Raw genomic sequence first — 27,794 nt, forward strand, 5'->3', positions numbered from 1 at the left:
TCATACCTTACATTGTTTTGAAAGGAATTGAGGTATCTTTTGACCAGGTCAGAGAACCATTTCACTATATTCAAAATAACATGAACAATATGAACTCAGAAAACACTTGGCCAGATAACAGTTGTCTTTAATAAATTTATTTGTGTATGTGTCATGATATTTGGGACCCTGTAAAGTTGGGGGTCAGGGTCAAGGTCCTGTTGCCTGTGATTAAAAGTTGCTAGTGAATTGTTGCTTAGGCACCTCCTAGGTTTCCTTACCCACACTATAAGCACTTTATGGGCCAGCTACTTTATTTCTTTAAAAATTAGTCTGCTCTGACCAGGTGCGGTGGTGCACACCTGTAATCCCAGCACTTTGGGAGGCTGAGGCGGGTGGATCACCTGAGGTCAGGAGTTCAAGACCAGCCTGGCCAACATGGTGAAACCCCGTGTCTACTAAAAATACCAAAATTAGCTGGGCATGGTGGCACGCACCTATAATCCCAGCTACTAGGGAGGCTGAGGCAGAAGAATTACTTGAACCTGGGAGGCAGAGGTTGCAGTGAGCCAGGATCGCACCACTGCACTCCAACCGGTCAAGAGAGCGAGACTCTGTAAAAAAAAAAAAAGAAAAAAAATTAGTCTGCTGTGTCCAATTGTAGGGTCTAACTCTTCCAAAACAAGAAGTGGATGTAGTGCCACTCCTTGAAGAAATAATGATATGGATTTTTAAAGTGACAAGTTGAATAATGTTATTACTGAGAAAATCATGGTGAAGAAAATTCATTTGTAGATAAGCTTCTTAAAGGGGGCTGGAATAGAAAAATGAATAAGCAAAGGAACTTTATTGCTTTGTATATTCTTTCACATCATCTCCTACTTTACCTTTGTGACATTTATCACAAAAACAATAAAATAATTATTTCCTTCTAAAAAATTACACAAACTACTAAACTCAGGAAGACCCAGATAGCAAGTAAGGCATGTAGGTGTCTGTCTTCCCATCCCCCCCTTTTTAAGTTATCAAAGAAAAATCCTGGATGCTTCCAAATATTTTGAAAAGATTAATTGCCCTGTTTCTAAACTCAGATGAAGGCATCAATTTATTATACTTTGCAGCTTTCCTTATGTTTCATAATGTACTCTTTAAGAATACCTGGATATTTTGCATTTGAATGAAGCCTAAGGACTCAAAACCTGGCTGGATCTCATAAACACTCAATCAGCTTCTACACACAGGTCACTGTATGTGCAGATGCATGGGTGAAACAACACACACTTATGTGTCCCCACAAAGGGTATATATAATGCACGATACAGAAATTGATTTTTTCAGTAAATTTGACATTCAGACTAATCTCATTACATTGAGAAGTGCCTTTGTGTGACCATTATTAATTACCTACTGTGCCAAGGTACTGTGCCCGGTGTCCTGGGGATACAGGGATAAGTAAGATGCAACCTTCCGATGCTTGTAGTAAGTAAGAGGAAATAAATTACTAATCTCAGAAAAACAATCTTTAACATATCTAATTTATTTCCTTAGCAGAAATGCCATCCATTTCCTTACTGGTTAGAGCCTTGCAAATTTTTAGCTGTGGCACCCTTGAAAGAAAAGTATTTTGAATTAGGTTTATCTTCAAAATTGACCAGTATCAAGATGCTGAACTGATATGGTTTTCTTCTTGTGCATAAACAAAAAGCCAGCACTTACAAGGTAAAATTATGATAACTGCATTGGATCATAATTTTGATTGTTACTTTTAAAAGGGTACAAAAATTCTGAGTTGATGGGCAAAATACTAATGTTAGATGTAATCGTCATGATAATTTGCTTTATTCAATCTGGTTTTACCAAATATAGTCATTCACTTAAATAATTTATTTTTATTTAATATTTTTCTTTCCTTTTACAGGAGTTTGTATTGTCAGAAGATTATAACAAGATGACTCCTGTGAAAAACTATCAAGGTAGGGAGTGAGAGGAGTACCTTCATTACCCAGATTGTAAAATACTTCTTGGTGGTTTTCACTGCCACAAGAGAATACGTACTGTATAATCATCAGGGAAACAAAACAGAGCAACCTTTTGAGTGAATGTTATCCCTGTTTTTTGAATTAAGAAACTGAGGCCCAGTGAGGTTGGGTGGCTTGCCTGGGGTTCTAGTTAAATGCAAAGCCAGATCAGGTCAGCGTGACTCCCAAACCCACAGCCTTTGTCTTCCGACTATACCGTGCTGCTTTTCAACAGTACAGCAGGTTTAGAAAGTGGGTCCAGTAAAAAGCTGCCTTAATAGGACTCATCTTGTATTTGGTTAAATGTTTTAAAATGCTCAGAGTGTGTTGTCCAAGGGGAAGAATTGTGGTTTTATCATGTCTTCAACATTGACAGGCCATCTGCCAACAATTTTTGGAAGGGATTTCTTTATTCAAACTAACAATGTTGTGGAACCAGAAAGTTTGAGGTAGATCTTTTAACACTTAGAGGTCATTTCATCCAATTCTCTTGACTCGCCTTTAATGAGAGAATGATCATCCAGCCTCTACTTTAGTACTTCCGGAAACATAGGAACCATTATGATTTTGGAAAATTCTAAGCATTAAGTTCTTTATTTTAAAATGTGGAGCTAAAATTTATTTCTCTTTCTTCTTTAATTTTCTCACATATCATTCATCAAATATTTATTGAGTGTCTATTGTGTTCTGGTAACAGAATTGTAATAGTGAACCAGACATGTATAGTATCTATGCATAAGCAGTTTATAATCATGGAGATGATACAGATGGTAAGCAGGCCATTAAAACATTGTGTGATAAGTGATAAATGTTCCCCTATTGGTGTTTGCTTAGCCTGTTGGACCTACAGAAACAGTACAATCTCTCTTACACATGACAACCTTTCAATTATTTTAAAATAGCAGTGAAAGTTTCTGCCCCTTCCCTTCTGTCTGCTGTTTCAATCTTCAGTGTTCTGTTCTCACTTCTTTTCCAGCCTATATATTTTACATCTCTAATTTTTATTTTATGTTACCTGAGCCTTTATTCTTTAAAACAGTTTTTACATGTATCCTGTAAATATATACGATTATTATTTGTCAAGTTTTAAAAATACATTACTGAAAAAATTTTTTTAATTGGCTTGGTCACATATTTGGGATATCATGTGGTACCTTTAAGACCATTTGAAAATATGATACCTTGTGGTAGGTAACCTTTAAGATGGTTCCTAATGATCATTGCCTCCTGGAATTTACCCTGTACCTCCTGTGTAGGCTAGACCTAGAATATGGCAAGTGATGGATATCACTTCTGAGATTAGGTTACAAAGATACCAAAACTTCCACCTTGCTTGCCCACTCTGTGCTTTTGTGTGCTTGCTCTGATGGAAAGCCAGCTGCCATGTTGTGAGCTGCCCTGTGGAGAAGCCCATATGCTGAGGAACTGAGGGAGGCCTTGTCAACAGCCAGTAAGGAAATGACACCCTAGTTTAATAGCCCACAAGGAACTGAATCCAGCCAGTACTATGTGAGAGAGTTTGGAAGCAGATTCTCCCCCTGTCAAGATTTCAGATGAGACCACAGTTCCATTCCACACCTTGATTCCATCCTGTGAGAGACTTTTTGACAGAGGCATGCAGCTAAACTGCACCAATATTTCAGACTCTGAGATAATTAACATTTACTGTTTTAAGGTGCTAAGTTTTGGGGTAATCTGTTACACAGCAATAGGTAACTAATACGTGCATGTAATCTGATAAGTACAAAATTATATTTCCTTTCTCTCTTTTCCTCAGCACTGTACTTATATAGGGTGAATTTCTGGCAGCCATTTTACACTGTGGGCTCATGTGGAGCAATCAACTCAAGCTCCTCCACAGTTCTCACTTGAACTGTTTGTTTTTTTCTTTGTTTTTTTTTTTAAATTTTTAATTTTTATGGGTAGATAGTAGGGTATATATATTTATGGGGTAGATAGTAGGTATATGGGTAGATAGTAGGTATATATATTTATGGGGTACATGTGACATTTTGATAGAGGCATGAAATGCATAATAATCACGTAAGGGTAGATGGGGTATCTGTCGCCTCAAGTATTTATCCTTCATGTCACCAACAATCCAGTTATACTCTTTTAGTTATTTTAAAATGTACTGAGTTATTTCAAAGCTATATCTTCAGTACTTTTGAAGCTGTTTCTTGTTTTTATTTTTGGTTTTAGCCTAAATGCTGGACTTTACATCCTGTTATTCACAATCTCATTTTATTTAGCCCATCACCTCAGCTTATCAAGATATTTAGAAATCCCAGTTGTCATTAAATATATTAATTTCTGCCTAATTTTGTGTTTTTCTTAAATGTATAAGCATAAAATGCCATTTCCTATGTCTTTGTTAAAATAATGGTTGGCCTCACAGGTATACGTATATTGAGCATATCACTAGAAACTTCTCTTCATATGCCATTATTCTTTGAGTCTCTTAATATTTCGTATAAGTTCATTTTATCTACAGAGGATCACAAAAAATTGATAATAGAGTACTATGGAAACCTATTCTCCACAAATTCCTGGAGATAATGATAAAATGACACTTCTTGTTGTTTTTGTCATTCTTCTTAATACAATACTAGGCTCATGGGAGATACAAATAAAAAAATTTCTATGAGCCAAAACCAAAGAGAGAACTAAAACTCAGAGTGATATACATATAACCTGTCATTGCAGCTGTCTTGGGGAGATGGAGAACCAGTAAGAGATAGATACTTGTGTATGAACATGCACTTGGGGAGAAGAAATAAGGCCCAGAGCCTGAGTGAGATGAAAAATTGGAACTGAGATTTCCATAAAAAGCTGAATCTCATAAAGGACTGTACCCTTATAAAAAGAGGAACAAGACTTTCCACTAATTGGCCCTGAAGACTACAAGGAAATTTATTCCTGACCCCAACTCTGGATAGAGGATGGAATTTTACCTTGATAAATCAAAACCTGAACTGAAAACTTTTGAGTTTGGAATATAAATTTTAACCAATTATAACATGCTGGAACTCCATGTTAAGAAATTAACATAAAGTTGGTCCTTGGCCCATAAGACCCCACGGTTACTTGCTAGAAATGAATGCAAGCTCTTTTCAGTTAGACGAATTTCACAAAGGCCCTATAACAAAAACAAGCACTGCTTAAGATTAATTCTTCATTTTTTTTAAATTGTAAAACAAGTAATCAATCCACCATGAGTAAATATTCGCAGATACCACAAACGGGATGATTAGAGTACCAAGAATCTTAGATAATGATCAACAAAGCAAAAGAAGCCATAACATAATATGTTAAATGATTGAAGAAAAAAGTTTCAGGAACAACAAGGAAATAAAATGATTATGGAAAAAACAGGGAGATTTTTAAGAGAACCAAATAGAACTTTTAGATAGGAAAATATTGAAATAAAAAATCAGTGGGTAAAATAGATATTTTAGACACAGACAAATTAGTGGAGTGGCAGATGGATTTGATGTCTATGGAACATTTTTAAAGTTCTTTTTTTTTTTTTTTTTGGCGGGGGCAGGGGGAGACAGGGTCTCAGTTGCCCCGGCTAGAGTGCAGTGGTGTGATCTCAACTCACTGCAACCTCTGCCTGCTGGGCTCAAGCAGTCCTCCTACCTCACCTCCCAAATAGCTGGGACTACAGGCGTATGCCACCACACCTGGCTAAGTTTTATATTTTTTGTAGAGATGAGGTTTTGCCATGTTGCCCAGGCTAGTCTTGAACTCCTAAGCTCAAGCAATCCATCAACCTTGGCCTCCCAAAGTGCTGTGATTACAGGCAAGAACCACTGTGCCCAGCCCATTTTTAAAGTTCTAAAAGAAGAAAAAACTTCCAACATAGAATTATATACCCAGAGGAAGTATCTTTCAAAAACTTAAGTAAAATAAACATTTTTTGGACACAAAAAAAACAGAAAGAATTCATCATTCATAGACCTTCACTAAATGAAATGTTAAAGGAAGTCCTTCAGGGAAAAAGAAATGAAAAGAAATGGTTTAAAAAGAGAAGGTCCCTTTCAGGGGAAAATAAGAACAGTGGATTGGCCAAAAAGAAACTATGTGTGTTATTCACTGAAAAAAGTCCAGTTCATCCATGTTGTCACAAATGACAGGACTTCCTTCTTTTTAATTACGGAATAGAATTTCTTTGTGTATATACCATGTTTTTTAAATCTATTGATCCGTCGATGAACATAGGTTGTTTCCATATCTTGGCTATTGTGAATAACACTGCAATACATAGTTAGAGAGACCCATTGTGCAAAACACTGACTATAGTCAACAACATATTGTATTCTTTTCTTTTTTTTTTTTTTTTTTTTTTTTTTTGAGACAGAGTCTCACTCTGTTGCCCAGGCTGGAGTGCTGGAGTGCAATGGCATGATCTTGGCTCATTGCAACCTCCACCTCCCAGGTTCAAGTGATTCTCCTTCCTAAGCCTCCCAAGTAGCTGGAATTACAGTCACCCGCCACCACACCCAGCTAATTTTTGTATTTTTAGTAGAGACGGGGTTTCACCAGGTCAGCCAGGATGGTCTCCAACTCCTAACTTCACCCATCTTGGCCTCCCAAAGTGCTGGGATTACAGGTGAACAAAGAACATTGTATTTAAAAAATGGGTAATCTTGAAAGGTTTTTTTATTTCATATGTTATATGAATCTCTTTAAAAGACAATTGACTTTTTAATGTAAAAGACAATGAAGTAAGACAAGGGGGTTAATAATATATGTAAATTAAAATGTGCAACAATAACACAAAGACCAGGAGAAATGGAAGTATACTATTGTAGGTTCTAGAACGCTATATACAAAGAGGTATAATAGCAGTTGGAGAAAGACTGTGGTAAGTTAAAGATGTATACTATTAACCCTAAAACAACTTTTGTTTTGTTTTGTTTTTTGGTATTTTTTTTGGAGACAGAGTCTTGCTCTGTCACCCAGACTGGAGTGAAGTGGCACAAACAATTGTGGGCACACCCCAGGTTCAAGCGGTTCTCCTGCCTCAGCCTCCCAACTAGCTGGGATTATAGGCACCCGCCACCACACCCAGCTAATATTTGCAATGCATCTGCCTTGGCCTCCCAAAGTGCTGGGATTACAGGCATGAGCCACCACTTCTGGCCCAAAACAACTATTAAAATAACAAATTGAGGACCAGGGACAGCAGCTGACACCTGTGATCCCAGCACTTTGGGAAGCTGAGGTGGAGGATCCTTTGAGCCCAGGAGTTTGAGACCAGCCTGGGCAACACAGGAAGACCCCATCTCTAAAAAAAAAAAAAAATAACAATTAGCCTGTAGTCTTAGCTACCAGGGAGGCTGAGGTGGGAGGGTTGCTTCAATCCAGGGGTTTGAAGTTACAGTTAGCTGTGCCTGCACCATTGTACTCTACCCTGGGTAACAGAGCAAGACCCTGTCTCTAAATAATAAAATAAAATAAAAATAAACAGCAAATCAAAACATGACAGCTAATAGGCAAACCAAGGAGATAAACTAGAATCATATAGTAATTCCCAATTAATAAAAAAAGAAAAGCAGACTAAGAGGAAAAAAGGGGTAAAGAACAGGTGGAAAAATATAAGACAGATAACACAATAATAGATTTAAACCTAACAATGTCAGTAATCACATTAAAAATAAATGATCTAAAGGCAATTAAAAGGCAGTTAATGTCAGATTGAGTGAAAGGTGAGACCCAAATATAAACTATAATAGGTGTGTTTTACATATAAAGACACAAATAGGTTAAAAGTAAAAGGATGGGAGATGATATACAATGAGAATACTAGTCAAAAGAAAACTGGAGTGACTTTTTAAATATATCAAAGTAGATTTCAGAGCAAAGAACATTACTAGGGATAAAGAAGGTATCATGAGGGCCAGTCCACCAGAAGACCATAACACTCTTAAATGTTTATGCATCTAATAACATAGTTTTGAAATATGTGACCCAAAAACTGATGAAACTTTAGGGAGAAATAGATACAAGTTATAGTTAGAAATTTTAATATTTTCAATAATTTATTGAAGATATTAATTGATAGAATAACTAGGCAGAGAATCAGTAAAGTACAGCAGACTGGAACAAAACAGTCAACAAACTTGCGCTCATTGACATCTGTAGAACATTCTATCCAACTAAAGTCTTTTATTTATACATTATTTTCAAGTACGTGGAGAATATTTATCAAGACAGACAATATTCTAGGCCATGAAATAAATCTCAATAAATTTGGAAGGATTTAAGTCATGCAAAGTATGTTCTCTGATCAAAATGGAATTGAAGTAAGAATTAATAACAGAAAAATCTCTGGGACAGGTGCAGTGGTTCACACCCATTAACCCAGTGCTTCCGGGGGTGGGAGGATCACTTGGGGCCAGGAGTTGAAGCCTGGGCAACATAGCAAGATGCTGTTTCTATAAAAAAAATTGAAAAATTGATCTTTTTTGAAAAGATCAACAAAATTGATAGACCACTAGCAAGACTAATAAAGAAGAAAAGAGAGAAGAATCAAATAGATGCAACAAAAAATGATAAAGGGGATATCACCACCAATCCCACAGAGATACAAACTACCATCAGAGAATACTATCAACACCTCTATGCAAATAAACTAGAAAATCTGGAAGAAATGGATAAATTCCTGGACACATACACCCTCCCAAGACGAAACCAGGAAGAAGTTGAATCCCTGAATACACCAATAACAGGTTCTGAAATTGAGGCAATAATTAATAGGCTACCAACCAAAAAAAGTCCAGGACCAGACGGATTTACAGCCGAATTCTACCAGAGGTACAAAGAGGAGCTGTTACCATTACTTCTGAAACGATTCCAATCAATAGAAAAAGAGGGAATCCTCCCTAATTCATTTTATGAGGCCAACATCATCCTGATACCAAAGCCTGGCAGAGACACAACAACAAAAAGAATTTTAGACCAATATCCCTGATGAACATCAGTGCAAAAATCCTCAATAAAATACTGGCAAACCAAATCCAGCAGCACATCAAAAAGCTTATCCACCATGATCAAGTAGGCTTCATCCCTGGGATGCAAGTCTGGTTCAACATATGCAAATCAATAAATGTAATCATTCATATAAACAGAACCAAAGACAAAACCCACATGATTCTCAATAGATGCAGAAAAGGCCTTTGACAAAATTCAACAGCCGTTCATGCTAAAAACTCTCAATAAACTAGGTATTGATAGGATGTATCTCAAAAAAATAAGAGCTATTTATGACAAACCCACAGCCAATATCATACTGAATGGGCAAAAACTGGAAGCATTCCCTTTGAAAATGGGCACAAGACAGGGATGCCCTCTTTCACCACTCCTATTCAACATAGTGTTGGAAGTTCTGGCCAGGGCAATCAAGCAAGAGAAAGAAATAAAGTGTATTCAATTAGGAAAAGAGGAAGTCAAATTGTCCCTGTTTGCAGATGACATGATTGTATATCTAGAAAACCCCATCATCTCAGCCCAAAATCTCCTTAAGCTGATAAGCAACTTCAACAAAGTCTCAGGATACAAAATCAATGTGCAAAAATCACAAGCATTCCTATACACCAATAACAGACAAGCAGAGAGCCAAATCATGAGTGAACTCCCATTCACAATTGCTTCAAAGAGAATAAAATACCTAGGAATCCAACTTACAAGGGATGTGAAGGACCTTTTCAAGGAGGACTACAAACCACTGCTCAATCGAAATAAAAGAGGACACAAGCAAATGGAAAAACATTCCATGCTCATGGATAGGAAGAATCAATATCGTGAAAATGGCCATACTGCCCAAGGTAATTTATAGATTCAGTGCCATCTCCATCAAGCTACCCATGACTTTCTTCACAGAATTGGAAAAAACTACTTTAAAGTTCATATGGAACCAAAAAAGAGCCCACATTGCCAAGACAATCCTAAGCCAAAAGAACAAAGCTGGAGGCATCACGCTGCCTGACTTCAAACTATACTACAAGGCTACAGTACCCAAAACAGCATGGTACTGGTACCAAAACAGAGATGTAGACCAATGGAATAGAATAGAGCCCTCAGAAATAATACCACACATCTACAACCATCTGATCTTTGACAAACCTGACAAAAACAAGAAATGGGGAAAGGATTCCCTATTTATGGTGCTGGGAAAACTGGCTAGCCATATGTAGAAAACTGAAACTGGATCCGTTCCTTACGCCTTATACAAAAATTAATTCAAGATGGATTAAAGACTTAAATGTTAGACCTAAAACCATAAAAACCCTAGAAGAAAACCTAGGCAATACCATTCAGGACATAGGCATGGACAAGGACTTCATGTCTAAAACACCAAAAGCAATGGCAACAAAAGCCAAAATTGACAAATGGGATCTAATTAAACTAAGGAGCTTCTGTACAGCAAAAGAAACTACCATCAGAGTGAACAGGCAACCTACAGAATGGGAGAAAATTTTTACAATCTACCCATTGACAAAGGGCTAATACCCAGAATCTACAAAGAACTTAAATTTACAAGAAAAAATCAAACAACCCCATGAAAAAGTGGGCAAAGGATATGAACAGACACTTTTCAAAAGAAGACATTTATGCAGCCAACAGACACATGAAAAAATGCTTATCATCACTGGTCATCAGAGAAATGCAAATCAAAACCACAATAAGATACCATCTCACACCAGTTAGAATGGCGATCATTAAAAAGTCAGGAAACAACAGGTGCTGGAGAGGATGGGGAGAAATAGGAACGCTTTTACACTGTTGGTGGGACTGTAAACTAGTTCAGCCATTGTGGAAGACAGTGTGGCGATTCCTCAAGGATCTAGAACTAGAAATACCATTTGACACAGCCATCCCATTACTGGTTATATAGCCAAAGGATTATAAATCATGCTGCTATAAAGACACATGTATATGTATGTTTATTGCGGCACTATTCACAATAGCAAATAGCAAAGATTTGGAACCAACCCAAATGTCCATCAGTGATAGACTGGATTAAGAAAATGTGGCACATATACACCATGGAATACTATGCAGCCGTAAAAAAGGATGAGTTCATGTCCTTTGTAGGGACATGGATGAAGCTGGAAACCATCATTCTGAGCAAACTATTGCAAGGACAGAAAACCAAGCACCGTATATTCTCACTCATAGGTGGGAATTGAACAATGAGAACACTTGGACACAGGTTGAGGAACATCACACACCAGGGCCTGTCGTGGTGTGGGGGGAGGGGGGAGGGATAACATTAGGAGAAATAATGTAAATGACGAGTTAATGGGTGCAGCACACCAACATGGCACAAGTATACATATGTAACAAACCTGCACATTGTGCACATGTATGCTAGAACTTAAAGTATAATAATAAAAAAATGAAAACACAATATACCAGAATTTATGGTATGATGCCATTGAAGTATTTAAGGAGAAATTTACAGAATGAAACATCTATATTAGAAAACAAGAAGGGACTCATAACAGTGACTTTGACTTCCACCTTAGAATACCAGAGAAAGAAGAGTCTCCTAAGCAGAAGAAAGGAGAGATCAGTAGAAGTTCATGAAATAGAAAACAGAAAATAGAGAAAAGTCAATGAAATCCAGAAGCTAGTTTTTTGATAAGCTCAATAAAATTGATAAATCTTTAGTCAGAGTTAACAGGGAAAAAAAAGAGAAAATGCAAATTATCAATATTAGGAATGAGTGAAGTGACATTACTACAGTCTAGGTATATTTAAAGGATAATATGTAATATTGTGAATAACTTTATACTAATAAATTTGAAAACTGAAATTTTAAAAATCTTTGAAAGATGCAAATTGTGAAAGATTACTAAAAAAGACATAGATAATCCTAATAGTTCTATACCTACTAATGAAATTGAATTTAGTGTATAGTTAAAACCTTCCCACAAAGAAAGCTCTAGGCCCACATGCCCTTATTGGTGAATTTTATGAAACATTCAAGGAAGAGGCAATGCAGGCTTTACACAGACTCTTTCAGAAGTTGCAGAAGTGAAAGACTTTCCAACCCATGCTATTAGATCAACATTACCTCTTGTTAAAACTAGACCAAAATGATACAAGTAAAGAAAACTAGAGGCCATCATTCTTTATGATAATGGGTACAAAAAATCTAAACAAAATTTCAGTGGATGAAATCCAGCAATATGTAAAAAAGATAATACATCATGATCAAGTGAAGTTTATCTCAGTAATAGTGTTGGATTAACATTCAAAATTTAATTAGCAGTATATGCCCAGAAGAAATGAAAGCAGAGGCTCAAGCAGATATATGTACACCCATGTTCATAGCAGCATTGTTTACAATAGCCCAAAGGTGGAGACAACCTAAATGCCCATCAACATGTGAATGAATAAATAAGTTTGGTGTATACATACAGTGGAATATTATTCAACCTTAAAAGGGAAGGAAGTTCTTACATATGGAAATGAACCTTGAAGACATATGCTAAGTGAAATAAGCCAATCAAAAAAAGGACAAGGCCGGGCGTAGTGGCTCACGCCTGTAATCCCGGCACTTTAGGAGGCCAAGGTGGGTGGATCACCTGAGGCCAGGAGTTCGAGACCAGCCTCTACTGAAATACAAAAATTAGCCTGGCGTGGTGGTGTGTGCCTATAATCCCAACTACTTGGGAGGCTGATGCAAGAGAATTGCTTGAACCTGGGAGGTGGAGGTTGCAGTGAACTGAGATTGCACCACTGCACTCCAGCCTGGGCAACAGAGCAAGATTCCATCTCAAAAAAAAAAAAGGAGAAATACTGAAGGATTCCCCTTATGTATGAGATACTTATTGTAATCAAATTCATAGAGACAGAAAGGAGAATGGTGATTGCCAAGGCCCAGGAGAGAGGGAAATGGCGAGTTAGTGGGTACAGAGTTTCAGTTTGGGAAGATGAGAAAGTTCTGGAGAGTGAAAGGTGGTGATGGTTATACAACAGCGTGAATGTACTTAATGCCACAGAACTGTATACTTAAAATGGTTTCAGTTGTAAGTGTTTTGTTATGTGTATATTTTAATACAATAAAAAATTAAAAGATTATATATGTGGATTACTTAGTGAAGTATCTGAAACATAGTTTAATGGTCCAATAAATATTAATTCCTTTCAAAAAAAAGAAAGCAGTGTTGACAAGGATGTGGAGAAATTGGAACCCTCTTTTTGTTTTTGTTTTTTTGTTTTGTTTTGTTTTGTTTGATACAGAGTTTCGTTCTTGTTGCCCAGGCTGGAGTGCAGTGGTGTGATCTCGGCTCACCGCAACCTCTGCCTCTTGGGTTGAAGTGATTCTCCTGCCTCAGCCTCCCAAGTAGCTGGAATTACAGGCGTGAGCCACCATGCCCGGCTAATTTTTGTATTTTTTAGTAGAGATGGGGTTTCACCATGTTGGCCAGGCTAGTCTTGAACTCCTGACCTCAGGTGATCCACCCGCCTCGGCCTCCCAAAGTGCTGGGATTACAGGTGTGAGCCACTGCACCCAGGCCTGGAACCCTCTTAACACTGTTGGTGGGAAGGTAAAATGGTATAGCCACTTTGAAAAACAGTTTGGCAGTTCCTCAAAGAGTTAAATATAAAGTTACCTTGTGACACAGCATTTTTACTCCTAGTTATGTACCCAAGAGAACTGAAAGCATATATAGTCATGTGTTGCTTAATGACAGTGCCACATTCTGAGAAATGCATTGCTAGGCGATTTCAGTGTTGTGTGAACATGAGAGAGTGTACTTACACACCTAGATGGGATTGCTTACTACATGCCTGGGCTAGAGGGTATAGCCTGTTGCTCCCTAGGCTTGCACACCTGTACAGTATGTTACTGTTACGAATACTGTAGGCAGTTGTAGCACAGTGGTATTTGTTACAATAATCATATCTAAAAATAGAAAAGGTACAGTAAAAATTTGCTGCAAAAGATTTAAAAAATGTTATGGTATGCCTGGATAGGGTACTTACCATGAATGGAGCTTGCAGAACTGGAAATTGCTCTGTGTGAGTCAGTGAGTGAGTAGTGAGTGAATGTGAAGGCCTTAGACATTACTGTACACTACTGTAGACTTCATAAACACTGTAGGCTATTAAAAATATTTTTTCAATAATAAACCTAGTGTACTCTATTTTTACTTTATAAACTTTTTAATTTTTTCAACTTTTCAGCTTTTTTGTAATAACAGCTTAAAACACAAACAACTGTACAAAATATTTTTTCTTCATACCTTTATTCTCTAGGTTTTTTGGTTTTTTAAGTTTTTAATATTTTTGTTTTACTTTTTAAACATTTTTGTTAAAAACTAAGACACAAACACATGCATTAGCCTAGGCCTACTTAGGGTCAGGATCATCAATATCACCGTCTTCCACCTCCACAGCTTGTCCCACTGGAAGGTCTTCAGGGGCCGTTAACCCATGGAGCTGTCACCTCCTATCATAACGATGCCTTCTTCTGGATACCTCCTGCAGGACCTGCATGAGGCTGTTTTACAGTTTACAGTTAACATTTTAAAATATATATATAAATAGAAGGAGTACACTCTAAAATATTGATTTTAAAAGTATAGTATAGTAAATACATAAACCAGTAACATGGTCATTTAGTATCATTATCAAGTAACATTATTGTAGGTGCTATAGTTTTATATGACTGGCAGCACAGTAGGTTTGTTTTCACCAGCATCACCACAGACAGGTGAGTAATGCATTGTGCTAGAACAGCCACGCCCTTTCAGCTCCATTATAATCCTATGGTGCCACAGTTTCCATCATTGACTGAAGCATCATTATGTGGAGCATGACAGTATTCACACAAAAACTCATGCATACCTCTTCATAACAACGTTATTCATAATGGCCAAAAAAATGGAAATAACTTCAATGTCCATCAGTGATGAATGGGTAAACAAAATGTGATATATATATATATAAGTGAGTTATTTAGCCATTTAGGAATGAAGTACATGCTACAAAATGGTTGAACCTTGGAAACTTATACTAAGAGAAAAAAGCCACACACAAAAGGCCACGTATTGTATGATTACATTTATATGAAGTGTCAGGAATAGGAGAGAATTCATAGAGAAAGATAATAGATTAGTGTTTTCCAAGGATGAGGGAAGTGGGAGTTGGGGATATAGAGTTTCATTTTGGGATGATGGAAATATTCTGGAAATAGATAATAGGGATGATGCACAACATTGTGAGTAACTAAAAAACAGTGAATTATACACTCTAAAATGTTTAAAGTAGTGAATTTTGAGTTATGTGAATTTTATCTCAATACAAAATTTTAAAAATCAACAAGTGATCCCAAAACCAAAGGCATTACAAGAAAGAAAACTGCAGACCAATATCTCTCATGAAAAAAAAAACAAACTAGCAAATTGACCCCAACCATATATTAAAAAGAATTACACAGCATGACCTAGTGGGATTTATTCCAGATAGGCAAAGCAGATTCAGCATTCAAAAATCAATGTAATCCATTACGTCAACAGATTAAAGAAGAGAAATCATATTATTATATTAATGTGGGAAAGCATTTGGTAAAATCCAGTTCATTACAAAATATTCCCAGCAAACTAAGACTAGAGGGGAGCTTCTTCAATAAAGAAATATCTACGGAAACCCTGCAGCTAACATCATCCTTAATGGTGAGAAAGGAGATGCTTTCCCTCTAAGATCAGGATCAAGGCAAGAAAGATGTCCCCCTCACCACTCCTGTTAAAGAAGTATAGCCAGACATCAAACCCACGTTTTTTCTTATGAATTTCTGAAGCTTAGTGATAAGTTATGTATCTTTGAAATTTTTTTTCAATAAAAGAATCTTTTTCACCTTAAACAAAAGTATGTGATCTGAGTTTTGGGGTTCTTTTGTTTTTGTTTTCTGGTAGTCATAGGTAGCCTGACACTGAGAGAGAGAACCAACTTTGACATCAGGGAGAATAGGGTTTTGATTCTTTGTCATTCATTGGTTTTGTAGCTTTGAGCAGGCCACATAACATTTCTAGCCTCTGCCTCCTCTGGCACAGGAAGGCTGCTCAGAGGGCTAAAGCCCCTTATCATCTAGGGCTGCTGTCATCCCCTTGGACTCAAATATGATAGATAGAAGTCTAAAGGCCCCCTCAGTAAAAGAGGGGTGAGGTGTTAGGGGCCACTTTCTGCTTGAAGTAGACTTGAGTATACTTGAACTCATTAGAGAGTTCACTTTTTATTCCATCACTGATAGAACTTGAATTGAGCATTTGATGATAGAGACATAAAAAGATCTTCACGAGTTTCTCCAAGAAGTCACATCTTTTAGTTAAAGCCTGTGTTTTGATCTTGATGGTGACTGGTACTCTGAAAGCAGATGTGTATTGTAGAGACACCACAGTGTCACTGCTTCCCTATTCCCTTAGATTCTCCAAGCTTCAAATACCAGCTCTTAAAGCGTCAGGCATTTGTTGAATGACTGCCCTGTGGCTGTTCACACTGGTTCTGACTGTATTGTATGGTAGCAATCCCAAAGGGCCATCTTGCTAAGGTTGTATTTGTTGTAAAATGATGAAATCATCCACTTTGCAGGGTCATTACAATGATTAAGCTAGAGAATGTATTTAAGTGCCTGGCACTTGTTAGACATTGAGAAATTGGCAGATGGTATTATTATTGTCAGCGGAGCTGCATTTGTCCATCCATACTGTCTAACTGTTTTCATGATCAAAATGTGAAACCAGTGTCTTCTCTGTGACCTCACCACAGTCATGATGAGTGTGTTCATGCCCCATCAGACTGCCAGCTCTTGGGAGCAGGGCCCGGTGAGATCCAGGTTGCAGGATGTCAGTCTTTGTTCATTCCAGTCAGCTGTGTTCAGTGACTGCAGATGCCCTCCACTTTACTGCCTAGAATATAAAATAAGAAGGCAAAAATCCTTCCACCTGATTTCATTTGGTAACTGAGAAGCTGTAAGACCTCAGCCAAACTACTTCACCTCATTGTGCCTCACTTTGTCCATATGTAAAATAGGGAGATGGGTTAACTGATATGAATAGCCTCTTCTAATTCTGGAATTGTGTGATGTGATAACTGTGATCATATTGCTCTTGTTTATTAACAACTCTAGGAAATTTGCTCTTATTATCATTCATACACACACACACACACTGTGACATAAGGGATACTTCACTTTCTTCTATATGGTTCTTAGGAATAATTCTGTCCTCCTTTCCATGCATTTAATTTCTGAAAGAAAGTGCTCATCTAGAACTTTCGTATGGCTTTATAAGACAGACTTCATTAAAAGATTAACAGTGTGCTCCAGTTTTTTTGTAAGTGCACATAAACTGACGGTAGTGATATTATATGAACATTGCTCCTAATGTGTTTTGTGGTCACACTGGATGTGGCTCTCTCCAGTGTGGCTCTCTCTCTCCCTAGCGTGTCTGAGGGAGGTGACCCAGGCCCTTTGGTAACAGGAGGTATGTGTGGCAGTAACCCTTGGGTTGGCACAAGTGGGGCAGGAGGGGGAACATTGGGAAGAGATGGATAGTTTTTTTTAATCACCAAAAACACTCAGACATGCCTGTCTAAAGGGGAATACCCCCACCCCTGACGAGAACCACTGTTCTACCTTGTCCTTAAAATGGTTCTGCTGTTCAGTTTATTCTGGGGTGGGGAGAAGAGAATGGTGCATCTCTGTGGGCCATGTTCTTCCAACCTCCTTAGGATGCTTTATAGGTTGTTTTCTTTTCTCTTGGTTTTCAGCGCATCAGAGCAGAGTGACGATGATCCTGTTTGTCCTGGAGCTGGAGTGGGTGCTGAGCACAGGACAGGACAAGCAATTTGCCTGGCACTGCTCTGAGAGTGGGCAGCGCCTGGGAGGTTATCGGACCAGTGCTGTGGCCTCAGGCCTGCAGTATCCTTTGCTGGACAAAAATGTCTTAGTGGGAACTTAACTGTTGACCTCTTTGATTCATGAAATTTTGGGTTATGTGCAGCTTGAAAGTTTTGCTAATGACAGTTGCCCAGTGTGGATTACAATGCTCATAGAATTTCCTAAGGCACAAATCATTGAGTTCCCATGTAAGTAGAGTGAAGTGCGGTCACTTGACCTGAAATAATAGACTGCTGAGCTATTTGTAAGCCTACTGTAACACGAGGTGTGACATCTAGACAGAACACAGTGCAGATTCATGAACCTCAGCTGTCAGAAATAATTATGGTACATGAAGATGAAATCATCACCAAAATGTAATCTTTGCTCTTTGTACAGAAGTAATTTACATGTAGATACCAAAGTTGTGAACTTTCCCATTGGTGCCTGGGAAAAGAACCATAGGAATCCTGTTCAGTTTTAAATAGTTATTGAGAGGCTACCATGCCAGGACCAGAGTGGGTGAGCTGGTATCTACATGGTAATGTTAAAAGCTTTGTTCCAGGAATGAGACACTTTCAGGATATATAGAGTGATATTTTTGTCTCCCTAATCGCCAGGGTCCTCATGCTCATGGTGAATCCTTGCTGATGCTGGGTAATGCTCACAGCTGCCGACTAGGCTCCGGCAAGCACAGTATTGACTAGTGTGTAGCATGTGTGGATGCAGGTACCATTGTAGGGAGTAAAGGACCCTGGGTTCTTAGTTTAAAAAGCATATGGTCTCTTTATCCTCTGACAAATTGAGAAGTAGGTAGAAACAGGTCACTTGTCAGCAAAAGCAGGAAGAAACAGTAAGTCCTGCTTTCTAATTTCATCTCCATATTTATAAAATGCCTATTCAGTGATTCTCAACATCTGACAAAGTACATTGCTGTTTCTTTGAAACTGTGCGGCATTCAAAGGTATATTTTTGTGTATATATATGCTAATATCACTCTCATTTTTCTCACTGGAAGAGCAAGGTGAAGAAACTAAGAATGACCCTTGTGGAAAGTTGTAAAAGTAGCAAGAAGACCAAAGGCAAAGATGATAAGGAATGGCAGGCGGGATCAGCTCATCTTTGAGAGGGTAGTATTACTTGTTAATAAAAGAAACTCCAAACTTTACTTTTTAAAAGCCAATTCAGATGAGCATAATACTTAAGTTGAAATACATGAACTCTCTTGCCAATCCATAAATGACTTCTTACAGTGTTACAGCTGGAAGCACTTAGTGTTAGCACTTAGAGATCACCTAGTCCAACCCTCTGTCTTCATCCATTCGGGCTGCTATAATAAATTACTGTAAAGTGGGTGTCCTTTAAACAACAGAAATTTATTGCTTACAATTCTGGAGGCTGGGAATTCTAAGATCAAGGCACCAGCAGATTCAGTGTCTGGTGAGGGCGCTTGCTTCCTGCTTCATAGACAACATCTCACTGTGTCCTCACATGGTGAAAGGGCAGAGGAGCTCTCTGTGGCCTTTTTTTTTATAAGGGCACTAATCCCATTCATGAGGATTCATCTACAAACAACATCACATTGGGAATTAGGTTTTAACATATGAATTTTGGGGAGACATAATCATTCTGTCTTCCCTATCTCTCTCTCTCTATTTCACAGACACACGCAAACACACACACTGTAACTATGGGTGGTGATGGATGTGTTAATTAATTTGACCATGATGATTATTACACAGTGTGTATGTATATCACATCATCACATTCAACATTTTGAATATATACAATCTTTGTCAATTAAATACTTTTTTAGAATTCAGTCTACACTACCCTCATTTTACAGATGAGCTGGCTGAAGCTCAGAAAGGGTCCTGTGTGTTATCCGAGGCCACCCAGCTAGTAAGTAGGAAAATCCTCACAAGAACCCAGGCCTTCTGCCTTGGACTCCTGTTTTTTTCCCATTGTACTGCATTGCTCCTTCAAGAAGGAACTAGTGGCATCAATATAATTTGGTCTTATGCTGGTTTCTGTATCACTTAGCCAAGCCCAAGGAGTATGGAAAAAAAAATACAGATCTTGCCCTCAGGAAGCTAACTTTTTAAACTATTTGAAAATAAAAAACAAATGGACAATGTCCAATTGCCCTGACTGTTGTCTTTGATGTAGGATTATAACCACCACAGCTCCTCCTTTCGGGCATCTCCAGGAGTCATCCTCATTTTGTGACTATTCCCTTTTGCCACACCATGTGATTTACCAAGCAGAAAGTCGTATGATTGGGTATCAGAAGCCTGTGTGTGTGAGAGCCTCTGGTTTCAGTTCCATCCAGCCAGCCTCACTGTTCAGGTGGTGGAGAGCTGCAATACTAGAGACAGGCCCTCCCAGAAGATTCCCTGACGTCTGCCAGCTCTGCCTTGCCAACAATGATTTTGGAGCCATAGTTCCAACCTTTACTCTTGAGTATTTTTCCGTTGCTAAACACTGATGGCATGACAGCTCTGTGCTTTTGCCAGAGGGTCTCAGCGAAGAACCACGTGACTTTTCTAAGGCTGGAAGTTTTTTCTGGGAGCTGGCTGATAGATTGTTAATAGGCAAGCCATACAGTATTAGGGTTCACATTTAAATTTAGCTTTTAAAAACATTTCCTTCTGAGACCCTCCCACCCCCACCCTTCTCTGTTCCTTCTTTTTGTCACCCTCCACACTTACAGGGGTTTTGGTTTCGTAGTTGTTTGTTGTTTGTTTGTTTTAGTGATGAAGGGAGGAGGAAGATTTTATGACTCAACATAAAATATTATGAATAATATCATTAACCCTATTTATCTTCATAGTAGACAGCTAATGGTTGATAAGAGACCTCCACAGATGAACTCATTCTCTTCTATCTCCACCTCAAACAGTCAGCCAAGGCAACAAGTGACAGACTAAATCAAATTGAATTCAGCCTTTATTCCTCTTCTTTCAGTCGTCTTAGTAGAGAAGTAAATATGCAATGAAAATAACCAAATTCAAGTAGAAAAGTAAAGGAAGACAAAGAGTCTGGTTCATAAATTGAATTATCAATTTATGAATAACTTCAAATTCCTTGATTGTTTTGACTGAAGATCTGAAGCTTCAAATATAAATGACCTGTAATAGGAACAACAAGAGTGACAATAATAAGAAGGAGAGAAAAGGAAAAGGAAAAAGAAAAAATATCTTAGATTTGCAGGCCCTGAAAATATCTTAGATTTTCAGGCTTCTACACATTACTTTGTTCACTGTCAAAACAATAATGTGAAGTAAAAACAAAAGACCTAATTCTCTGTTTTCGCAGTGTAGAAACCAAGGCTCAGGGAGTAGGTGACTTGCTCGAGGTCACGTGACTGTTAGCTGGCAGAACCAGGATTAGAATTGGGGGATTATAATTTTTCAGCCAGCCCTCTGCACAACTGGGTACAGCAGAATGGGATTATTTCCCAAAGGCCCCATGGCAGGTAGATGATAGTAAATAGAAATGTGTTCCTTCCCCACTTCACTTGTTAGTCTTTAAATCTGTGAATACTTTATCCAGCGTCATTTGTCAGTGTCTTGTTATTTGACCCATGTTTTGATCATATTTTTCCTGTTTTCACAAAAATAATTCAAATACTCTATTTTAGGATTTTGTTTATGTCGGAGATATTTCCACAATGTCACCCTGTGTAGTGGAATGTTTCCCACCTAATGTAATCTCTTAGATTTATTTCTGTTCTGGTAAAGAGTTCTGAAAAGCTGTTAAGATTATGTCAGTTTCTTCCTATCATACTTAATGCCAGTCATTCACATCCACTGTTGATTCTTCTATCCCTTTTTGCTTTCTCTCAATTTTTGCTGGAGTATTTTAAAGCAAATTCTAGACCTTATATAATTTTATCCTTATATACGTCATTGAAAATATATGGGTTACTTTTTCAGTAATCCCAATGCTATTGTTACATCTAAAAATTAACAATCACTCTTTGATCTCCTTGATATTGTTGAATTTCAGATTTCACTGCTTATTTTGAAAATGGCTTTTGTGCAGTGGGTTTGTTTGAAATTGGATCTAGACAAGATCCACACATTGCATGTGGTTGTCACATCTTCTAAATCTTTCTTCATCCAGAGCAGTGCCCCCTTCACTTTTTTTTTAATGCCGCTGCCTTGTTGAAGGTACTGAATCAGTTCTCCTGCACACAGTCCCACATTCTAAATTGATGTCATTTAACTTGCTCCTTTACCTACCCTCCTCACATATTTTCAGTAAACTGAAAAACTGCCCCTATAATCTTGATTTCATTCAGATTCAGCTTTTTAGTGAGAGCATTTGGTTCTCACCAAGTGTACTTCATAGAGCTTCCCATTATAAGGCACATGGCATTGGATTGTTGCCCTTTCAGTTATGCTGAGATTGATCGGCAGTTCGGGTGGTGACAGCCAGATCCCTTCAGCACCGTCCTCCATACCAGCCTTTTAATGGTTTCATCCATTGCTGAGCTTTGCCTGAACAATTTTTCGTTAAGGTTGCAAAATGGTGATTTTCTAATCCTATAATATTTTTCTCATGTATTTGTTGGAATCCTAAAGGATAACTTCCCCTGCCTCATTAACTAGGGCTATTTGGTTACCCTGAAATACAATTATTATAGGGAAAGCAAGATAAATTCTTATATCTGTCTCTTTAGTTCCTAATTTTCAGAGTACAGATTTGGTGCCCTGGTCACCTTTAATAGAAATCTTTTTTTTTTTTCTTTTTGAGCACTATTATGAAATCTTAGGTTGGTTGTTTGTTTTTAAATAATAATATGTTCAGTATATATCAATAAACTGCCATCTTTTTATTTTATGTTCAAATTATCCTATTTTTGGTCAGTAACAGCTCCATTAAATGGGCTCCAATGTCTTTTTTATTTATTTTTTTATTTTTATTTTTTCGAGATGGAGGTTCACTCTTGTCGTCCAGGCTGAAGTGCAATGGCACAATCTCAGCTCACTGCAACCTCTGCCTCCTGGATTCAAGTGATTCTCCTGCCTCAGCCTCCTGAGTAGCTGGAATTACAGGCACTGACCACCACACCCAGCTAATTTTTTGTACTTTTAGTACAGACGGGGTTTCACTATGTTGGCCAGGCTGGTCTCAAACTCCTGACCTCATGATCCGCCTGCCTCGGCCTCCCAAAGTGCTGGGATTACAATTGTGAGCCACCGCACCCAGCCCAATTTTTATTTTTTAAAGATTATTTTTTAGAGCAATTCTAGGTTCACAGCAAAATTGAGCAGAAAGTATAGAGATTGCCTGTGCACCTCATGACCTCCACATGCATGGCCTCCCCATTACCAGCATCCCCCACCAGAGTGTTACGCTTGTTACAATCAGTGAACCTACATTGGCACGTCACTATCACCTGAAGTCCATAGTTTAGGGTTCACTCTTGGTGTTGTACATTCTATGGATTTGGACAAGTATATAAAGACCTGTATCTACCATTGTAGTGTCATATAGAATAGTTTCAGTGCTCTAAATAGCCTCTGTGCTCTACCTGTTCATCCCTTATCACCGTGTCTGAAATAAGCCCACTTAGCCTTCGGTAGCTTCCTTGCCTTCTGACTCAACATGTCTCAAGTTCATCTTGTACTTTTCCTGTCCCAGTCCTGGAATCAGCCATTTTTTTAGTGAGGAACAATATTCAGAGATAGCTAAGAAGTATATATAAATGTGTTTGTATTTTTTAAAAGAGAATAAATCATAAGTTCATATAATATTTCTTATTCAATTTTAACTTTACGGGATTTTTACTTTTTGGTTTTTGTACTTGATTCTTTTATCTTAGGCTGAAAATCTTGGTTGTTAAAACATTGGCATAGTTCCTCATTTGCTTTATCCTATGGTTTATTTAAATGGTTCCAAAATAATGAGCAATACTAAATAACAATAAGACTACTGAATGAGATTTTAGATTTCTTTGCAACTCTCTTTGTCCTTAGAATATATTCTACCAGTGATGGGGGTGAGACTTCCCCCTTGTCATAGTTCCCATTTTGGAATCCTATAATATTTTTACATATTAAAAATACATAAAATTTTTGCTCAGGCATGGTGGCTCACACCTATAATCCCAGCATTTTGGGAGTTCAAGGTGGAAGGATCACTTGAGCCTAGGAGTTTGAGACCAGCCTGGGCAACAAAGTGAGACATTGAAACGTTGAAAATGTTGTGTTTTAAAGGCACTCGAAATCGTTCTAATTGTGTGATTATGTCACCAATTTGATAGTTAGGTTCATTCATTTTACTTTGTTTTCAATTTGGGGGATTTTTAAAAAAATTATTTGAGATATATATGTGTATGTATATGTATATATATTTTTAAGAGAGGGTCTCACTGTGTCACCCAGGCTGGAGTGCAGCGGCTTGAATGTGGCTCACTGCAGCTTCAATTTCCTGGACTCAAGCAATCCTCCTGTGTCAGCCTCCCATGTAGCTGGAACCACAGGCATGTGCCACCATGCCCAACTAATTATTTTAGTTTCTGTAGAGATGAGGTCTCACTTTGTTGCCCAGGCTCAAGTGATCCTCCCTCCTTGGCCTCCCAAAGTGCTGGAATTACAGGCATGAGCCACTGTGCCTGGCCACAAGTTTTTGTACCTTTTAATATGTAAAGATATTACAAAATTCTAAAATAGGAACTATGACAAGGGAGAAGTCTCACTGCCATCACTGTCCCCTCACCTTGCCACTTTGGTTAGATCTTAATCCTTCTAGTGCTTCCCTTTTTTAAATATGAGTGCATACATGCACATGCACACACATACATACACATTTGTATTTCTCTCTGTTTCTTACACAAAGGTAGTATAGCTTATAAACTCATATGCCTTGGCTGCCCCCTCCACATACACTGGATAATATATCCTGGTGTCTGTGTATAAAGATCTCCATTTTTACCCCAGCTGCATAATATTCTATTGTGTGGATGTAGCATAGTTAATTTAGTAAGTCCCCTATTGATAGACGTTTGGGTTATTTTCAAAATTTAGCTATTAAAATAACATGGAGTGACTAGCCTTGGGCATGTGTCATTTTGTATTTTTGCCTGTGTGTCTCTGGGTGGATCTTTAGAAATAGGGTTGCTAGGCTTTGTCAACCAGAGAAGCTTGTTAGAGACTCCATGCCTAGGGCTTTTACTGGTCATGTAGGCAGATCTACCTGGGACATTCCAAAATTCCAGACTCCCAGAAGGAAAGCAGGTATTCAGTGCAAGCCACATTGTTTGAACAGTTAAGGCACAGTGAGCCACTCTTATCAGTTAATGGTGGGAACCTTCCCAAAATCCAAATTCCCAGACACTATGCCAACTTTGTAAGCAGACTTTCAGAGGATCACAGTCAGAGCTGCTGTGTTAACTCTTTTTGCACAGCACCATTTTGATTTCTTCTTGAACTATCTATTAATAGTTCCATTCAAATTTTGCCTATTTTTCTATTAGGTTTGGGATCCTTTTCTTCTTGATTGCTCTTTTTATATTAGAGATTTGGGCCCTTTGTGACATAAGTTGCAGATATTTTTTTCCAGTTTATCTTTTGGCTTTGCTCATAATATTTGTTGTGTTTTTGAGTCATAGCTTTTCCCACTCCAAGGTTACAAAGAAACTTTCCTATCTAAAGCTTATGTTTTCATTTTCTACATTTAGATCCCTAATTCATTTGGAATCTGTCCCGGTATACATTGTGAAATACAGATTCTATTTTCTTTTTCCAAATGGCTATCCAGTTTGTGCCAACATCATTTTTTTAAATTCATCTTTTCCTTATTCATTGGAAAAGCTACCTTCATCAGACATTTACTAAATTTCAATGTGCTTTTGGGTCTATTTCTCGACTTTGTATTCTGTTCTGTTAGTCTATTTATGCACCAATACTACACTTTTAATTAAAGAAACTTTGTAACATTTTTAAATATCTGGTAGGGCTCACCTCCTTATCACATACCATATTGTTCTTATTTTCAGAGTATTCTTGGCTCTTTTTGCTTATTTATTTTTCCATATGAACACTTCTGGCTATAGAAAACAACATGTGTTGATATTTTTTAAATATATAGATTTATTTTATTAATTTAGGAGCAAGAAGTGACATATTTAAGTTTTAAGTCTTACTGTCCAATAATACAGTATGTCCTTCATTTGGTTAAGTTCACTTTTGTGTCTTTCAGCACTGTCTTCACATTTTCCTCAGATGGGACTTGCGTATTTCTTGTTATATTTATGCCCTGTTTTTTCATTGTAAATTCCCCATTTAATTTTGAGAAACAATCCTTAATGCTTACATGATAGATTTGATGTTGAAACCCGGCATGTGTTTATTGGTGACCACTCAGGCCAAGTAACAATCCTCAAACTGGAGCAAGAAAACTGCACCCTGGTCACAACATTCAGAGGACACACAGGTAGGATTAACAGTAAAATCGTCATGTGCTGATAGCACAGTGAGATATATCGCCTGCTGCATCTCCTGATGTTCAGATATGTTTTGAAAGTGGCAAAGTATAATCCATGCTTGTGCAAAGATACACATGATATGCATAACTGATTTCAAAATGGTTCAGTAAGATATAACGTCAAACATTTTTCTGTATAATCCAAACAAAAGAGAAACCAATCTATTTTGAAAATGTTGATAATTTGGTTCTCTGTCATATTGCACCAGAGAAAGCCAGTGTTGGCTACATTAATGAGGCATTGTTTGAGACCATGTGGCCTTGGACGGCTCAAACCCCAGAAGGGCAAAAAGACAGCTGCCTCGGTCTGACCTTGCCCTTCCTGGAGTTAGAAGATGGTGTACAAGAAAGATTCCCACTTCCAAGTCAAATGAAAAGACAGATATACTCTTCATGAATAGCTAGACTTTGTGAAAAAGGTCAAGTTCCACTCCAACTTTTCCTTCTTTCACATCCTTTTCAGATTAAAACCTAAGGTCCCCTTTATGTTATTGCTCTGCTCAGGGTCATTTAAGCAAGGTAAAATAAAATATTCATGCTTAGCCTTTGAAAGACTTGATAGATGATAATGATTAATTTTTTACTAGTAGTTTTAACATGTACTATTGACTCTAGAACATATCGATCCTAGAAAATGAATCATCGCCAGTTTTCATGGTTCTTAAAGGGCTTTTCCGTTTTCTACCCATGATTTTGTGTAAAACAGGAGAATACTGAGTTTAGATGTCGTATAAGAAAAAAAGTAGGGGAAAGAGGATGTAAAATTGGATAGTACCTGGATCATAAGGGGCTTCCTAAAGGGAAAAATTGGAATGCTAGAATAAGAAACATATAGTAAGGACAAAATTGAATCCAAGGAAGAAGATTCATAAAAGATCATCTTAATTATTTATGCCTTTGGGAGGAAGAACACATGGAAATATCCCCTATGGATAGGACCCTGGTCTTCCCTGACTGAATTTCTTTTTTAGCCACTTACACCCTCACCTACACTTTGGCCAAGACTGGGCCTGGGGTTCTTGGGGGGGACCCAGAACTGTCCCACCTCAGAAGTCTTAAACTTCTGTGCGTCACTGCAGACTTCAGCCTCCTCATCCTCCAATTCCCTATACCTTTCTTCATTCCACTTACTCTTTCCCCTTGTGGCAGCATTCCAGCCCGCGGTCCCTCCATTTTCCCAGCGTCTCATCCCCTGCATCACCTTTCCTCCTAGTGGTGCGTTGCTTCACCCACGCCTTCCCAGCGTTCTCAGTTCTGTGAATGTAAATATTCTGTCTTTTTGGCAAGCCTGTCTGATTCAGACTAACTCTCCACCTTTTCTTCTTGTGCAGCCAGCTGCTGGGTCTACAGTAGTCACGCTGCCTTGAGGCTTAGACCATTATTACCATTGCACACTCACGATT

The 27,794-nt window shown here is 37.9% G+C and overlaps 1 protein-coding gene across 2 annotated transcripts in view; it reads left to right on the forward strand.

Annotated features, from left to right (window-relative positions):
- Positions 1-27,794, forward strand: part of WDFY2 (WD repeat and FYVE domain containing 2) — a 181,073-nt gene that overhangs the window by 118,583 nt on the left and 34,696 nt on the right. For both annotated transcript variants that reach the window (XR_004030184.1, XM_030813433.1), the window contains exons 4-6: positions 1,898-1,952; positions 17,787-17,937; positions 26,228-26,340. Coding sequence is in view for 1 of the 2 variants with exons in the window: in XM_030813433.1 (XP_030669293.1) it covers positions 1,898-1,952; positions 17,787-17,937; positions 26,228-26,340 (319 nt within the window). In the remaining variant the exon portion in view is untranslated. The remainder of the gene's footprint in view (positions 1-1,897; positions 1,953-17,786; positions 17,938-26,227; positions 26,341-27,794) is intronic.

The sequence above is a fragment of the Nomascus leucogenys genome, chromosome 5 (assembly GCF_006542625.1).
Source record: "Nomascus leucogenys isolate Asia chromosome 5, Asia_NLE_v1, whole genome shotgun sequence".
NCBI lineage: Eukaryota > Metazoa > Chordata > Mammalia > Primates > Hylobatidae > Nomascus > Nomascus leucogenys.